This window comes from Miscanthus floridulus, chromosome 7 (genome assembly GCF_019320115.1).
Source record: "Miscanthus floridulus cultivar M001 chromosome 7, ASM1932011v1, whole genome shotgun sequence".
In the NCBI taxonomy this organism is placed as follows: domain Eukaryota; kingdom Viridiplantae; phylum Streptophyta; class Magnoliopsida; order Poales; family Poaceae; genus Miscanthus; species Miscanthus floridulus.
This window is the reverse complement of record NC_089586.1, coordinates 131251001-131269878: the sequence shown is the minus strand read 5'-3', so window position 1 is coordinate 131269878 and position 18878 is coordinate 131251001. Positions and strand designations below refer to the sequence as shown.

The 18878-nt window shown below is 44.1% G+C and overlaps 1 protein-coding gene and 1 pseudogene across 1 annotated transcript; one reads left to right on the top strand and one right to left on the bottom strand.

Annotated features, from left to right (window-relative positions):
• Positions 1-394: 394 nt before the first annotated feature.
• On the top strand, positions 395-2664 carry LOC136464824 (proliferating cell nuclear antigen-like). Its single transcript, XM_066463771.1, has 4 exons — positions 395-853; positions 964-1116; positions 1202-1299; positions 2179-2664. The coding sequence occupies exons 1-4, from the start codon at positions 535-537 to the stop codon at positions 2398-2400; spliced, it is 792 nt and encodes a 263-aa protein (XP_066319868.1). The 5' UTR covers positions 395-534; the 3' UTR covers positions 2401-2664.
• Positions 2665-3935: 1271 nt separating this feature from the next.
• On the bottom strand, positions 3936-18603 carry LOC136464823 (transcription factor SPATULA-like; annotated as a pseudogene).
• Between the last annotated feature and the right edge of the window lie 275 nt (positions 18604-18878).

Here is an 18878-nt window from a genome sequence, read left to right as displayed (position 1 = left end):
CGGCCCGATGATTAGGGATCGTCGAGCGGAGGAATGTGATTGTCTCCGGCTCCGATCATTGTGATTGTGAGGGGTTCTTGTGCCTTTCTCGGTGGAGCGCCAGAAGTAACTCCAGTGGATTGCTCGTGGCTTGTGTGATCCTCATCTTGTGTTGGTTGTGCGGCATCCGATTGCGGCGTCACGGCCACCGCCACCGCCACCGCCACGGCGCCACCCGTGTTTCCTACCGACAAGTGGGGCCGATTCTGAACCACGGAACGAGACCCCACCTGTCAGGTGAATCTTCCAGGGCAAGGAGCGGCCAGGCGGGAAAACATTCCGCGGCAGCGGCGGTCTCCCAAATTTCTCCCTCCCTTTTCCGCTCCGCGTCCCCAAACGCCTCCCTATTAATTCCCCCCGTTCCCCTCAAGTCCGTCCCGCCGCCGCTCTCCCCTCCCAAACCGCCCGCTCCCGCCCAGATCCCAGCTAGGGTTTCCCCGATCTTCCCTCCTCCCCCTCAGCCGCCGGGCCGCCGACGAGGAGACCGCCGCCACGATGTTGGAGCTACGGCTGGTGCAGGGGAGCCTCCTCAAGAAGGTCCTGGAGGCGATCCGCGAGCTGGTCACCGACGCCAACTTCGACTGCTCCGGGACCGGTTTCTCGCTCCAGGCCATGGACTCGAGCCACGTCGCGCTCGTCGCGCTGCTCCTCCGCGCCGAGGGCTTCGAGCACTACCGCTGCGACCGCAACCTCTCCATGGGCATGAACCTCAACAACATGGCCAAGATGCTCCGCTGCGCCGGCAACGACGACATCATCACCATCAAGGCCGATGACGGCTCTGACACCGTCACCTTCATGTTCGAGTCGCCCAGTGAGTGGCCGTTCCTTCTCTCTCTCTCTCTCTCTCTCTCTCTCGTCTTTTGCGATTTCTGGTTGTTATTTTGACCCTGACCGTCGTGGTTCCCGTGTGGCAATGAACAGAGCAAGATAAGATTGCTGATTTTGAGATGAAGCTTATGGACATCGACAGTGAGCACCTCGGAATCCCGGATTCCGAGTACCAGGCCATCGTCCGCATGCCTTCTACTGAGTTTATGAGGATCTGCAAGGACCTTAGCAGCATCGGGGACACTGGTACATTAGAGTTTTTCGTGTTGATTTTACTGTCGTGGATTGTTTAAGCTTTGTTCATTGAGGAGTTGCCGTTTTCTTGTTGCAGTCGTTATCTCGGTGACTAAGGAGGGCGTGAAGTTCTCCACCTCTGGAGAAATTGGGAGTGCAAACATTGTTTGCAGGCAGAACCAAACTATTGACAAGGTACCTTGTCATAACTCAACCCAGTTGTTACCTCAAGCCGGGACAATTTGGTGTGCCTGTTGCCTGAAAAATGCAAGTGACATTAGCTTTGATTTTTTAGATTTTACTACATACAGTGGTTAGCAAATGTACATTAATTGTTCTTCACCAAGGTTGCTTAGCCTATTTGCTTGTAGCTACCAAATTTGCAGTTAAGTTTGAATGGTGTACTTGTATTGTTCTTTAATTATCTTTAGCTACTATGCTAGATTGTTATTACTGTTCTGTGGTATGTGCACTGGTTCAGTCTGTACAATTGGTTCACCGGTCTGGCTCACAAAATCAACCATTAGCACTTAAGTGAGAGTTGAGTACATTGAGACATAGCTTGTTATCACCTCAAGCAACAAGTGGTTATCTTCAATATAGATCTTGTTGAAATCTATTTAAATTTTCAGCCTTTGTAACTTAGCTCCTCCTTTTGTCTGTTTCTGGCTCTGTCCCTGCAATTTGATGTCCTAAAACACTAGCTATTTGGTAATTTGTCTATTGCATAAGATGACAATTCGGAAAGCAAGCATGACACTTCATTTGGTTGATTCAATTGGAATTGATAGCACCACTTGAATTAGGCTTTGTCCTAGTTATTGATTTTTATTATCTGCCTTGGGTATTTTGTTAATCAAGCCTAGAAGTTGTTTATGATGCTAATTGCCATTGGTACCATAAGAAATCTCTTCAGTACCTGTGCTAATTTACTTGTAACTTCAGCAAAACATTGCAACATTAGTGAGATGTTCTCAATGGATTAATTTATACTGCATTGTATCAATTCAAAAAATACAGTAGCATATGAAAGATGACTGCCCTGGTTAATTGATACTGTTTTGTTGAATGCAGCCAGAAGAGGCTACCATTATAGAGATGCAAGAGCCGGTTTCCCTGACCTTTGCCCTGAGGTACATGAACTCCTTCACCAAGGCATCTTCACTGTCCGAACAAGTGACTATCAGCCTGTCGTCTGAGCTACCAGTGGTGGTCGAGTACAAGATCGCTGAGATGGGTTACATTAGATTTTACCTGGCCCCCAAGATCGAGGAGGATGAGGAGATGAAGCCCTGATGGCTTGTAATGACATAATGCTCGTGTTGCCTACTTTTCCTTGTCTTTCAACCATGGTTTGCTTAGCTAGTGTTTGCAAGCAAAAAGGGATGTTGTGTGTTATCTAGGCAAGACTGCTTTAGCTACATGTCTCTATTTGTGACTGCTCTGTGAATCCATGGATTTACAGTGAGCCTATTAGATTAGTGGGCTTATGCTTTGTTCATGTGGCTTCTATCTGCCCATTTCTACTCACGCATGAAATTCTTTGTTGGAAGAGCATAATATGGTGGTGGTTGTGAACTTGAGCTGCACAGGATAAGAACTAAGAAGCCTAACTTAAATCTTGATTGATAAGCAGCTAGGCACATGTGCAGATGCATAGTTTGTCAGTCTTATCTTGATTCTAGGAACAGCCTCTGAAAGAAATTGGCTACAGCTTAAGGGGTGTTTGAATCCCGGGCTATGTGTATGTGCAGATGGTTTTGGGAAATGTTGCAAAACTGAGAGCAGTCTGGCACAAGATAACCAACTTCGATGTTCTATAGACTATCTGTATTGCGTGCAACGTATCCAGCATCGACAAAAATCGAACGCCTGATTGCGGCCGTTTGCCGTTTGGATCACGGATTCATGGCCTCATGACTCCCAGGCCCCAGGCAAGCAAGCGATCTTCGCCGTGGAGCACCGAGCATGCCTCCCTGTCCCTGGTTAGACGCCTTCACATAATCAGTGACCGCCCGGCGCGGCGTTGGCATTTTTTTTCGAAAACGAGGTAATCCTCATTTCCATTACAGAGGCAACCCTGTCCCTGGTTAGACGCCTTCACATAATCAGTGACCGCCCGGCGCGGCGTTGGCATTTTTTTTCGAAAACGAGGTAATCCTCATTTCCATTACAGAGGCAACCCTGTCCCTGGTTAGACGCCTTCACATAATCAGTGACCGCCCGGCGCGGCGTTGTCATTTTTTTCGAAAACGAGGTAATCCTCATTTCCATTATAGAGGCAACTTGTTCAGAGTAGCAAAAGAAAGGGCTAGAGTCAGCTACTAGACCTTAACAGGAGCTAGAGATAGCTAAACTGAGACGGATAAAAAAGCAGCATACTGGCTGCATCCAGGTTAAGAGACAGAACAACACAAAAATCATGCAGACTACAGAACATTGAATCTGCATCAGGCTGTGCCTGTGCCGTTGCAAACCTCCAGGTTTCTTCTCAACTGAAACTGCCGAAAGCATTGCGTATATCCATACTGTACCTCGGATAGCATTACAGAGGTGGGATCATGAATGAGATCAGCAGATAGCCTTGCAATACATCCACCCAATTACCACTGAAACCGCCGAAATGAGGTCACAGTGTGGCCGAAATTAATGCATGCTCTCTTTTTACAAGATTGTTCACGAGACTACAATCTGATTCAGCTACTAACATTCAGATCGACTGGCGATCGGTGTGAACTTGCTCCTAGTTCCTACTCTTTGCCTCGGTCCCGCCAAAACGAAGTATCCCAATGGGAAAAATCATTCAGGGCGACCCATGACCCATCGTGTAGTTAGTTTGATCCTGTCCTCAGACTTCCCTCCGAGTCGCTGCTCTGCAAGCTGACCATGATCAGAAAGCGAACAGGGGTCAACATGTGTGTGCTAATCTAGTGGCACCAGATTTCTAGAGAAATAATGTATAATTCATCAGAGAGGAACCAAAATGATGCTGTATATCTGAACGATGGCCTTTTTTTTAATAATTTGATAAAACCTAAGTAAACCAATCACATGATGAATGCAGAAAATTACATCATCAGAATCAAGACCACTAAGTGGAACATAAGCTCATAGGAGCTCTTCAAATAGGGTATGCAATCCTTTTTTCAGAAGTACATTATAAAACCTCGGGGCAAAAGAAGACGAAGCTATTGTAACCACAGGGAATAATCTGAATGGAGAAGAGATAATAATCACCGTTCACTTCTGATTTCACAAAATGTTTAAAATCACAAGGGAAGCTATTACTAGCATTTTATTTTTCAAATGATCCCTTTCATCTTAAACAGAGACAATTTACCCACCCCCTTTATGCGCCAAAAAGGAAGTTTACCTATGCAAGTATGACATAAACAGTACACTTCCTGTGTTTTTTGGCATCAAGTCCTGTGCTCTTTCTTTCCCAAGCGAACCTCTATCAAAAAGATCAGAATTCACCATGCGTGCTTCCTGCCTACCAGGCTTGGCCTCATGTCCTATTGAAGGAGTAAATTAAGGTTAAAATCGGTAAGTAAAACATACTTATCGAATTGCCAACTATGGCTTACAATCTCTAACCTGGTAAAGATGTGGTTTCTTGAGCTGAAGTTAGGCGATGCTCTAACATCATGTCCTCCTTGAAGATCATCTATATAACTGAGCAAGAAACAAGTGAAACAAAAAAGAGAGGCGTTACTACCTATTTGGGTTACCGACTCTAGACATAACAAAAGGATTACCATTTACCTCAGGAGGTAGAGCCAGCTGAAAGGATTGAAAGCTGGGCTGTGCTGGCTCTCGAAGGAACTGAGGCTCTACAGCGGTTGAACTCCTAGGGACACTTTGTAATACAAGTGGGTTTTCATGCCGTTGATCATGATTTGGTGGATCAAATAAAAGACGAGCTACAGGAATTTGGTTTCCAGGTAGTACAACAGCGCCAGAATTTGATGCCTTGGCACCACTTTGGTTAAGTGCGGCACACATTTCTGAGTGTGCCAGAGCCTCAGGTGCTCTAGACAAGTTTCTTGGAGGCAGATACAGCCCATTCCTCATAGACAACATCTGTAAAAAATAAATAAAAGTAAAAGTAAAGCAAACAGGCTGATATTGGACTGCATAAACGAGGAATACATGAATCATGGCTGGAATGGATAAAGCATTTCGTAGCTAGTAGCATATAACAATACACAAAACAAAGACGGCCAAATGTTGTGTTCTCTATTTCTCTTTTAGGATAGGAACCGAGCGTTGTGATTTATCCCAGCTACCAGGGTGTACATACTCCAACATCGGATATAGAACTTTAAAGCATCTCCTAGAAATTTATACCTCCTGAATCCTGATACCTTTTTAGAGTTAAATATTACCTACTGATTACCAACTCTAGTTGGTTTGATATAGAACTTTAAAGCATCTCCTAGAAACTTATACCTCCTGAATCCTGAATCCTGAATCCTGATACGCGTGTGTTTAGACATGGAATTCGATAATTTTTCAAGCAATTCACTTCGGTCTAAGATTTGAAAGTCCAGCTAAATCTACAATATAGTGGACCGCAATTTTTCCCAACCTTGTTTTATTACGAGTATCTAACTTCTTGGCATTCACAGTTCGACTGTTCCGCCGAACATTCAGCTACTTGACATGCGGATATGGCCATGTCAACTGTTAATCATTTAGCCTATGCAGTTACATACCCCAGGCTGTTGGTTACTACCAGGCAGTCCAGCATATCCCAAACTGTAGGTAATTAGGACTTGCAAACAAGCAGGGCGGTGTCAGTTTGGTCACCTGCACCTGGAGCTGAAGCTGCTTCAGGTACTCAATGGCATCATCCAGCATGGAGGCCATTGTCCGTCTGCACTTGCGAAACCATTCGCCAAAAGCAGCAGAAGCAAGAAAGATTAGCTCCCAAATTCCAAGGGAAACGCAGAAACCGCAAGAACCAAGCAATATGACAGGAAAGGAGGAGAGCCGACCTTGCTCCGTTAGATTGATCTTCACTGGTTGGCCCAACGCCCAAATTGTGTCATTGATCCGTGCCCTGATCGGGGACGTCCAGCCGTTCTCTTAGCTGATGCTCCCCTGTCGCGCCGCACAATAAATAGGAGGTGGGGGTTGAGGCTCGAGATACAAGGTAGCCGTCAGCGCCCCACCGATGTCCTAACCCTAGTCCGATCTAGAAGGGCGCGTTGTAAGCGATGGGAAGCACCATCGCCTTCGTCACCAGACCGGACCGAGCCTCCACGTCACTGCTACCTCGTCGGCGACGCTATGGACGCGACTGTGCTCAATGAGGTACTTAACAAGGTATTGTATAAGTCAAGTTCTACCCCTTATCTACGCCTAGAAGTATTGTTGGTTCCATTAATGGCATTAGAGCCAGGTTCTAGTGTAGATCTAGATTAGGGGTAGAATCCCTAACCCTAATAACATGGACGGAGAGCGAGAGGAACTCACTGAGCTCCTCCTCCGCCGTCATCACCGCCGTCGCACGGGAAGAGACCCGCTGTCGTGCGGGAAGGATACGCCGAGTCGCCATGGTCAGGCGCGCGGGCTTAGGACCCCACCGTCGAGTGGCATGCGAACCCTAGAACCAAAATCCTGAGCAATATCCAACCCTAACCCTAACCCTAGCGAGAAAAGTGGGAGAAAGAAGGGACCTACCCGTTTTCCCTTACCACCAGCCGTTGTTGACACCGAGCGGGAAGATAAACCGCGCCGCTTCGTCGACGCGCCGGAAGACCGGCCGAGCAAAGGGCTCGCTGGCGCTTCTGACGTTCTGCGCGCGTGTGCAAGGGCAATGCAACACAACCCTTCGACGGCAGCGCGCTCACTCTCGGGTTGTGGCAGAACCGTCTAATCTAATGTCTCCTAGGAGTACTTGTCTTTCATTAGACACTAAGTACCTAAGAGAGGACACTAAACTATGTAGTTCCATTGAGTATACCTCAAGGGAGAACTCGAAAATCCACATTTTTCTATCAGAATCATAAATGAGATAATACAACTTACAACATTCTCTTAAGTCATTTCTTGCATCACTTTATTATAGTAACAAAATATTACCTCAATTGATTATAACAACGGGATATAACAATGTTATCAGAGTTATAGAGGAAGCAAGATTAATTTAATGATATGATGGAGCACTAACATAGTGGACATTTTCATACAAGAGATGCTAGCAGATTTTACATCTTTTCTTATAAAAACCTTTCGTGAGGGTTATAAATAAACACTACGGTCGTAGCGTGAAAGGAATCTTCTCTGAGCCCACCAAGAGGTTTTCACACATAAGAGTCAGCTCTAAGTATCCTCCGATCACCTGCAATAGGGGAATAAAACCCTGAGTACTCTATTGTACTCAGCAAAACTTACCCGATAGGAGAAAAATAAAAGACTCTAAGGATATGGAAGGCTATCTGGCTTGTGGGTTATTATATCTGCGGAAGCATTACTAAATGTGCGTCCTTATATTCAACTTCATTAGCAGTCATTATTAGTTCATTAACTAACCATTCTATATAAGCACCTATGCTACTTTCAAGCAGGTGGTAAGCAATCAGAACCGTTTTACTAGCTTTCATATTCCAGTTCTTACTACGGTGCTAGACCATAGCCAAGTCATACCGTCTCACGGAAACGGCGATTCGCGAACTAATATATCCCAGCTGGGTACCCCAAAATACATGTCCTGTTTGTACCTCAGGCACAAACAAGATCAATCCATTCTACTCCTGTCATGGAGCCCAGCTCCCCATCCAAACTTGGACTCTAAGCCCCCACACTTGAGACCCGGTCTCAGTATGGTGCTTAGACCTCCACCTTTCCTTGTCTCCAATCAGTCGGTCCGAAAAGAGCCAGAACCCACGATAAGAGCGTAACGAGCCTTCCCGCTCCCATAAACAAGTATGTGCTTAGGATAATAAGTCTGTGACTTGACTATCGTCCACAGCAATGGACGGTCCTCAATTGACACAGGCGAAACAAGTGCAATCCGAGCCTCGCTCGAATGCCTAACCAAGCCCAGATCCAAAGTACCATTTCGTCCGGTCTCTAATTATCATTCATATATATTCCTTATGACAGTAATATAATAACAACAATAATATCTTTTCTATCTCTCGCGAGTGACATGTAATCACTCGATTTCTAGCGGATCCTATAGCATAGCAATCTATACGATCCTGACATACTAGTAGGACTCATAGGATAAGGATATATATATGCAAGTGGTTTTTATTCAACTCCTTAAAACTTAATGCACAAGTATAAGATAAAGTGTAGAATAATAGGGGTTATGCACCGGGGTTTTCTTAGGTAAGATATAACCAAAAGTTAGCATTCCATCATAGTGACACGATTATTGAGGCATCATCTTTTTCACTACTTCAGTTGACTCCATGATCCATCGTTGTTCCTATTATGATATACGTGGATACAACGTAGAGGCACAATTAATCAACGGTAACCACAACTCTTAAATATACGATTACGCTCAGCAGGCTAATGAGCCAGATTTAATGAGTAACGTACTGGTGTATGTATCCATGTCATTCAGTAAGGCTTTGTCTCTAGAAAAATGTTCTAGTTTTAAAATCCCAAGGTGCTTTGGTATTTTATTGATTAAATATATATTTTTGAACTAGGGCTCATTTAGCTACCTTAGCAAACTAATTATTATGGAGATACAAAAATTACAGTGAGCACCTAATAATGTGAGGAATTTACTGTGAAAGTTTCAGAGCCAACACTATCACCAATTTATCACAACAATTCCTATAAGTTTATATCCTACAATATTAAGCATCTTAAATTAATTAGATAACTCCTAAAAATATTATAAAACTATGTGAACAAAATATACTAGCAGATAGATCATAGTTTTAGGAACCTAACAAAATTTGTTTCATAATTTTTGGACATCTACATGATTTTAGATTAATTACACAAAACTGGTTCTTAAAAAAATACAAAATCATTTCTAATTCTTTACTAAAAAGATGAACCAAACTGGCCCAATGCGGCCCACACGGGGCGCGTCCCACGCACGGAGGTGGCCCACGGCGGGGAGCCCACACGTGCGCTGGCGTTTTAGTGAAAACGCCCCCAAGCTACCTACTATTCTTGCAACCACTATTCATCCTATTTACTCAGTCAGCACTTATGCACGAAAGAGCCCGAGAGAAGCTGTCTTCGCATCAAGGAGGTCCCTATGACCACCGCGCTCGCCGCGCGCGGCGTGGACCGGTACGGCCCCATTACGCCGGCCAACCGAGACCCTTGAAAACCTAGCTATGGGATCGATGCTCCCCTATGGTCCAACACGTGACGATGGGCGATGGTTGAACGAACGTAGGTGAAGTAGAGCGGGCTCTCCCCGATGGAGGGGCGACCTGCAGCGGTGGCAACCACGTTTCAGTGAGCCACAGCGTGCAACAGATAATAGAAGTGACGGGTAAGCATCAGTGACGCACCATGATCCTACCCTGTGGCGGTGGCCTAGCCAGAGACACCCCGAGCAAGTCTGGTCGCGTGCACATGGCGAGCTCGATGGCAAACCGTAGCGACACGGCCGTGTTAGTGGCGTGGAGGCGGCTATAGGGCTGTGACTTGGGTGCGCATGATGAAGAGGGGTTCTAGGCGGGGCTAGTGGTGCTGTCAATTCGACATGAGATGGCAAGGATGGAGCTGGCCACGGTGAGGCGGGCTGGGCCTTAATGGCGCGGTGGCAGGAGCAAAGCTCCAAAATTAGAGCATGACTGATCTGCTATCAAAGCGGGGTGGGGACGGCTAGAGAGGGGACATGAGGATGGAGCGGTGGGCACAGTGAATTAATGGAAGGCGTCCTCTCGTGTCTAGGCACTCTAGCGCGGTGCAGTAGCGGCAACAGTAGAGAGACAGACATGGGAGAAGCGAGCGGACGGGAGGTGATGGGGACTTGGTCAGAGGCTTGGCTTGTGCGTGCTTGGTAGGACATGATTGGCACGACTAGGGCGACCCATGGCCAAGCGCTAGCTAACGACCACACACCACGGTGCCATAAATGGCAAGGCGACGACGACACGGCCTCATGCTCATGGCATCAAAGCGGGCCAACGACACAGCACGGTGCAGCGGGCAGGCGCGAGCGCGACGTGATGAGATAGTAGCTGCAGTGGCTACATCAGGATGCGAGGTGGGTCAGCGGTGCGACAGCACACGGGGTAGGGGCAGCACTGCTCAGCCGGGCAAGCCACAGCAATGGTGGCTCCTCACGGTCGAGTTAGGGCGACCAGGTCGGCCAAGCACGGCAGCGCGTGTGCGCACGCAAAGCTCGCCAACACCACGATGGCACGTCTCCTTGGCCTAGTGACCACGCCCAGCCCAGAGGGCTAGCCCAAGAATGTGTTGTGCATATATTTTAAAGCAGCGACTACCACTAAACATTGCCTCTAAACCAAAACCGACTTTACCACGATCAAACTGATACATGAGGCTGCTCAACTGAGCTAAAACACCGTATCACCCTCTAACCCAATAGCTATTGATAAACTTGAAAATTTTCTAAGTTTTGAGCTGAATTTGATTTCAATTTGTGATTTCTAAGCTACTAAAAATATTAGCTAGTAATATCATTTTTCGACAGCAAGTATTTCACTGTCATCTACAAAGTTCATATTTCAAACTTCATTTAACTGTCACACACATGTTTTATAGTATTTTTGCTTAATAAAAATTGGTTTAAAACCCTACTTGTTACGTATGAACTATCGAATCAACTTTTGTTTAGCATTTTTATTGATCATTTTGAGTTACAGAAATTTATCTACATACTTTATCACATGCATTAACACATAAACATGATGCTCGTAACATGACTTATTAGTTGGTTTAGGGAATAACACCGAGGGTGTTACACGGGTGAACGCGCGCACCGGTGAAGGGACGTGCGACGGTGCCGCTATCTTCTTCGGCCGCCGCGGGTGGCTGCTTCTCCACCGTTGCTCCATTGGGGGCGCTCTTAGGACAGAAGAGAAGAGGAGCGAGAAAGAAGTAGAGGAGAGTTGCCAGATCTGCTCTGGCAGAGTTTCTCCTCATCGGCGCCGATGGCCACCGTGGTCGCCGCTCGGTGAGAGAGAGTCGAGGGGGAAGAATGAATGAGTCTAGGGTTTAGGGGAGGTCGGTCGGGTGGGGACGGTTTTTGTTCTCCCGATCGGTGCACACGACCGTCCGATCGAGATGGACGGGTGGCGATGACCGGGCTACCTTACAGCCTAGGCGGGCGTAGGGATTTCTGGCCTAGGCCTAGGTTGCGGCCTGGGCGAGGGGGAGCACGGGCAAGCATGTGCGAATGGGGTCGTGGGTCGGAACCTAGGCACGTTGGGCTGAGAACGGGCGCGCGGGCGCGATTTCGCAAATGGGCCACGGACTGTTTCTCCAGGTTGGGCCGAATGCACAGTACTGATCCGAATTAGTTTATTTATTTTTAGAAGTGAATTTTGTTGAATTTTTTATTAGTTTTTCATCTCTATTCAATTTTGAACCAATGGGATAAATTGTTTAGATAGTAGATAAGTACACAGTAAAATGTTTCTGAAAGATAAACAATTTTTCATGTTTCCTCTGCAAAGTTTAATGTTTATTATCCTCTAATTAAATTCGAACCAACGAGATAATTTAATTTAAAGAGCAGTTATATTTAGTTAATTATGATTATGTTTATCCTCAAATTAAATTGGAACCAACAAAAAAATTTAAATTAGAGGAGTAGTCCATTTTGTTTGAGTCAGATTATGGTATTATCATTTTCTGACCAACATTTATGATGACAATATTAAAATGAGTTCAAGTTTGAGGTTTAAATCTTTGATAAACTTTACACTAACATGGTCAATTTTTCAAAGAGTAGATACGGACCAAAAAATGCTCGTGAACTAATAAAATGTATTTTATTAACATGTTTCCGCTGTAATGAAGTGTTCATTATCTTCTAATTAAATTCGAATCAATGGGAGAATTTAATTTTTAAGAGTAGTTATATGTATTTCAAGTTGATTTATGAGTTTTATGTATTAATTCTATTTTCTACCCAACGGTGATGTAGAATTGATGCAAAAGCACCTTGTGTGTTTTAACCGACGAGATCACTCGGCTGCATGCCAACGGGTTGCAATGCTAGGGTATGTGAATGAAAAGGCTTGAGTCAAGCTAGTTTATGATAGTTTTTTGTTAGTTTACTAATTTTCTGATTAAATTAGAACTAACGGGAAGATTTAATTGGAAAATGAAGTATAAGTGAATGTTTTAGTTATCATGACTAAATTTTTCGTTACGGTAATTTGTATATAGATTTATCCCGCATAGGGAGAAGTTTGGCATAATACTTATGCTAGTCAATCCTGCATGACGGGAAAAGTTTTGTGATGCCTCGTATGTTTTTTTTATCCCACATAGCGAGAGAAGTTTAGGTAGCTCTTATGCTATCCTAGTATTGACCATGACATAATAGAAATGCACCGTCATGATCAATACTAATCAAAGGACAAGAAAAAGATGCAAGCGTGACTTACAAAAGTATAATTAATAAAAACCATGTCGAGTTCTTGAAGTGGATTGATGAAAGTGTTCTCATATATGGATAAAAAATAACTTTATTTGCATGGCATAATCAGGTGAATGAAGTAAGTAATAAGTGTCTCCTCGTTCACAATTTTCTGAATAGTTCTCAAAATTATGGCAGTATAGTTCATGCCATATTTCGAGGAGGAGAATTATGAGATGAATTAAGAGTAAGAATTAAGATCAATTAAGAAACTACTCTTTATTAAGAGTGAGATAAAGATTTTGATGAATGTAACTGTCGGTCATAACAATAATACCCCTAAGCAGAGAAACAGCTAAATTCTTAAATTTTTTAAAAGTTCTGAGAGGAAGATAGCGTAGTCACCATCAAAGATATTAAAGCGGTGCTTAAAGCGCCATATAAGGTTTTAACAGATTGAACCCAAATAAGAAATTAGAAGATACACTATCTTTATAAAAGATAGGATGATTTGGGGGAGCACAGTATGTAGCGACCTATGACTTGAAGAGAAGCGAGACTGTGTGCCCACTTCAGTGATTGAAGTCATAGGATTTCTCGATACCTGTTGATGTTGTATGACTTATACAACACCTGTTGTTGGCTCTTTGAAGAAGATGAATAATGTAAACAAGGATCTTATGATACAGGAGCCAGTAGAATCAGTTGCCTCTTGGCAATGAAGAGCAACAATAGCCCCACATGAAAGGGCCAGTAGCTGAGGCCCTAGAAGGTCTCAAAGAATTAGTAAACTAGTTTTCTAATGACTATGAAGTCCATGTTAGTGAAGAAATTCAAATAGAGGGTGATCCCACCTCATTTAAAGAAGCCATAAGAAACGTTTACTCGTTTGAATGGCAAAAAGCTATGGAAGTTGAAATAAATTCAATGAATACCAATGATGTTTGGGACTTAGAAAAAATTCCTAATGGAGCCAAAACAGTAGGTTGTGAAAGGGTCTACAAGATAAAATGTGACTCCAAAGGAAATGTGGAAAGATATAAAGCATGACTTGTAACAAAAGACTTTACGCAAAGAGAATGAATAGATTACGATGAGAGTTTTCTATCTAGTCTCATGCAAGAATTCTTTTAGAATTATAATGGTGTTATTGGCATATTACAATTCAGAGTTACATCAGATGGATGTAAAGACGACATTTCTCAATGGGGATTTGTATGAAAACGTTTACATAGCACAACCCAAAGGTTTTGTCATGGAAGAAAAAGAGCGTATGGGATGCCGCCTGTAGAAATCCATTTATGGGTTAAAACATGTCTCTAGACAGTAGTATTTGAAGTTGATGAAACAATAAGAAAGTTTGGGTTTAAAGAAAATAAGAAGGTCAATAGCGTTTATGCGAAGTTCAAGAATGAAAAATTCTTTTTCCGCATCCTGTGTATGGATGACATCCTACTCACTAGTAGTGATGTTAATCTACCATTGGAGAAGTAGTTCTTGTCCTTAAGTTTGAATATGAATAATCTTGGTGAAGCATCATTGGTTCTAGGAATTGAAATTCATCGAGATAGAAGAAAAGGGGTATTAGGACTATCGCAAAGGCATACTTAGAAAAGATTCTAAAGAAATAAAATATGCATGTGAGTAAACCTACGCTTGCTCTTATAGTCAAGGGTAATAGATTTGGGAACTTTAAGTGTTCGAGGAACCGATATGAGATTGATCAAATGAACATGGTTCCATATGCTTCAGTTATTTTAAGCTTAATGGGTGTACAAGTACAAGTAAGAACTTACCTTGATGTAGCTTATGTATCCGAGATATTTTGGTAGAAGTCTAATCTAGACATAGATCATTAGAATAGAGTTAAGAATGTCTTACAGTTTTTGTAAAGTATTATAGGCCTCATGCTAAGTAAGAAAGAATAAGTACTCTCAAATAGTTGTGGGTACAAATGTTAAGTTTTGGTGAGATATGTAGTGAAATCCATAGTAGTTGCTAACACTCACAGTTGGAGTATTATTGTGGAAAAGCTCCAATGAAACAGTTGTAGTGTAATCAATGATGCATACCATGGTATAGCTTGTCATGAGGCCTCAGGAACATGCAAAAGAGGTTAAGGGAACATGTACCTAGATTTAATAATGGTAGTCAATAGCAATAACTATTTAAAGTAGTTAAATCCTAAGACAACATATCAAGTGTGCTACCAAACACATTGACATTAAGTTATATGTTTTAAAGGAGAACATCCAGAATCATTTTGAAAGCATTGAGCATATAAGTACCAAGCAAGTACTTGCAGATCTGCTTACCAAAGGCTAACCACCCAGTACGTTCAGAGAACACATAGTCGACATGGGTTTACGGGAAAGTCTATGATTTTTGAATACTAAGGGCCTAGTTGAGAATCTGTTTTAAAATAGAGAGGTGCATTGTAGCTGTTTAATCTAATGGCAACTGACCGTGATGATGAGGCATGCTCTATGCATTGATCTATAATAGAATAGAAAAAAGATAAAGTAAGTTAAGTTTAAGTTATAAGGTGAGATCAAGGGGGAGACTGTTAGATTAATCTCCACCAGTTGGCCCAACGACCAATTGGACCCTTGATCCGCACCTTGATCAGGGGCGCCCAGCCGTACTCCTAGCTGATGGCCCCCCGTCATGCAGCGTAATAATTAGGAGGTGGGGGCTTGGGCTCGAGACACGAGGTTCACCATAGCCGCCAGCATCCCATCGACATCCTAGGCCTAGTCCAATATAGAAGGGCATGATGTAAGCGATGGGAAGCGCCATCGCCTTCATCACCAGATCGGACCATGCCTCCACATCACTGCTACCTTGTCGGCGGTGCTATGGACACAACTACGCTCAATGAGGTACTTAACAAGGTATTGTATAAGTCAAGTGCTACCCTTGATCTACGCCTAGAAGTACTGTTCCATCATGCTTGAGTTGGGTATGAGGGTCTGCAACGCCTTCATCTTCTCATTGATCCTGCTCCTCCTCCTCTGCACCAGTCTCATCGGTGGTCAAGACCATGGGTTGTCACCTACCTAATTGTCCAAATGGTGGAAAGGAGCGAGGAGGGAGAGACAATGACCGACCACGCACCCGGCACCCACCTTCTCGGAGAGGTTGTGCACTTCAGTGGCATGGCTCCTCTTGCCGTGTCGACCTCATGGGATCTGACTCTGATGACCCCAGCACATCCTGCAACAACCACCACCAAACAACCGATAAAAGCTCAGGCAGTGACCAACACACCAATCAGAATAGGAAGAAGAAGAAGAAGCAAAAAGGTGGAATCTTAGGATATGTGGGTGAAAGGTCCTTGTGTGGTTTTGGTAATTGAGTGATAACCTAGGTGGATTAATTATGTTTATGTGAGATACACATGTGATTAGTCCATAGGTACATACATGTGAGCAACATATGCCATGAAGGTGGAAATGACTCGGTGATGTTGTAAAGCTCACACACGTGATGATGAAGGAGCTAATTGCACATGAGACATGACATTGAGTCATGTGATCAAGGTGGAGAAGATCAAGACAAGACTTAGCTTGATGGACCGGTTGCAAGCGTGAAGTCAAGTTGGAGGCTTTAGAGCGATAGACCGTGTGGCGGTGAAGCTTGAGCAAGACTTGGCGCAGATGGACGAAGGCAATGGTGAAAAGCAAGTGTAGTCAAGATCGATGAACCAATATGAGCACATGATGACATAAAGTGGATCATATCATTATAGATCATGTTGGTGCATGTGTTGCATTGACATTGGAGGAGATGAAATGGAATGCATAAGGCAAAGGTATAACTTAGGGCATTTCATTTCATCGGTCATAGGTGTGTAGAGAAGTTGATGACCGAATTTAGAATAGATGACTTTACTATCAAGAGGGGCAAACTTGTTTGCATATCGGTCATCTAATGCTACTCGAGTGATCTAACTTTGCATCGTCGCTAGATCGAGTGGTATGGCAAGTTAAGTGGCTGATCCTTTGAAAAACAATTGTGAAAATGCTAACACACATACACATGATGGTGTACACTTGGTGGTGTTGACACATTTACAAGGGTTCAAAACTTCACTGGCGGAGTGTCACAGAAAAGATAGGATTTCACAAAGTGCACCGGACGCTGGTCACACATTGACCGGACTCTGACCCTGCGTCCGGTCAGTAGCAGCTGTGAGCGTACAGTCTCGGTCTCATGACCGAACGCTGGCGCGAAGAGTGGCTAGACGCTCAGGGCCTGCGTCCGGTCAGTACTAACATACGCTAACATGGCAGCGTAGAGAAGAGGAGAAGGACCAAACACTGATGCTGCGTCCGATCGTGATCGACCAGACATGTTCGGTCGTAAAACAGAGGCTCGGGGAGCTCTTTGGAAATGACCAGACTCAGGCGTAGCAGCGTCTGGTCATCTCACTGTGCTACATCCGATCGTGACTTGACTGTTGATGCGAGACAACTGACCGTTGAGATCTAGTGACTGAGGTTGAACGAAGGCAACACGTGGCGTGCATCTGTTGACCGGACCCTGGCTAGGTGCACTCGGTCGACATGACCGGAGCGTCTGGTCACCCCGAGCTGTGCCCAGTGAAGGGGTACAACAGCTCTATTTTCGTGGGGGCTATAAATAGAAGGGGGTCTCGGCCTTGGGCTGGTTGTTGAGCACACTAGAGGCTTGATGGCTTATGTGGTAGTGCTTGGGAGCCCTCTAACTCACTTGAGCTTGATAGTGTTTATCCGATTGAGTGAGTGAGCGATTCTAATACGATTGCATCGTGAGGTTGCATCGAGTCCCACAAGGTGATCGAGTTGTAAGCCGATGGTGCTTATTACTTTTGGAGGTTACCACCTCCTAGACGGCTTGGTGGTAGTCTACGTTGAAGCCTGCAAGAAGCTTGTGCGGTGCTCTAGAGAAGAGCTTTGTGAGGGGCATTGTGCTCGTCCCGCGGGAGCCGCAAAGAGCAACTCTAGTTGAGCGTGTCATTAAGCTACCCTCACTTTTAGGGTAGGTTCTTGCAGGTGTCCGATGTGCGGGCTTGGCAGATGATGCCAATTAGCCGCTAAACCACCAAGTGAGTGATCGACACAATGGGAACGTAGTGTGTTGGCAAGCACAGTGAACCTTGGGAGAAAATCACCGTGTCAATATTGTTCTTCTCATTGGTTTACAATCCCTTTACATAAGCTTGTAATTATTTTTATATACATTGTGCTTTTTTAGTTGCTCTTGTAATTAATTAGCTTGTGTAGCTTACTATTTATCCTTCTTGCTTGTGTAGCATAGAAGTAGCTCTCTTGCGTGGTTAATTTAGTTTTTGTAACCTTGTTAGTCACATTGCTTTGTTTGTGTAGCTAAGTATTTGCGCTCTCTAATTTGAGATTGATTGCCTTGTTGGTCCTGTTCGCTGGTCTGAAACTTGGCTGAAAATGGTTGAAAAACAATATTCTGGCTGAATTGTTGTGAGAGAAAAATATCGTTCCGGCTGAAAAAATAAGCCGAACAAGTCGAATATGGGGTAAGCCGAACGGGGCCGTTATTGAGCATTGCTAGTGAGCTTAGTTGGTTTTGTACTTTTGCTTACTAGCATGTGTATGAGCTCTCTTGTTGTGTAAAATACTAGTGGCATATGTTTGTGTAACCTTACTCCTCGAATTGAATAAGTGAGCTCTAGCTATTCCGGCATATTTGTTGCATAATTAAGATTTTATAAGGTGCTTATGAACTTTGATAGAGGGGTGTAGTCTTGATTAGACCGATTATTTTAATTTTATAATTATTTTAAATTTAAAAATGATTATTCACTCCACTTGTGTCGTCGTCTCGACCTCACAGAGGGGAGGGAGGAGAGGAGACAGCCACGCCACCTCGCTCTCGCAGACAGTGGCCATGATCTGGTGCCGCATGACCAAATCTAACTGCCGCTACGCATCCATCGCGGCACCGGCTGCGATTCCACTTCCACCACCGCCACTCCACAGCGGCAATGCTTGCAGTCGCAGCTAAGTGGGTGTTTGGTTGTTCCTCCTACATTTTAGTCGCTGTCCCATCGAATATTTGGACACATATATAGATTACTAAATATAAACTAATTACGAAATTAATTACATAGTTTGCGACTAATTTGCGAGACGAATCTTTTAAGCCTAATTAGTCCATGATTTGACAATGTGGTGCTACAGTAAACATTTGCTAATGATGAATTACTTAG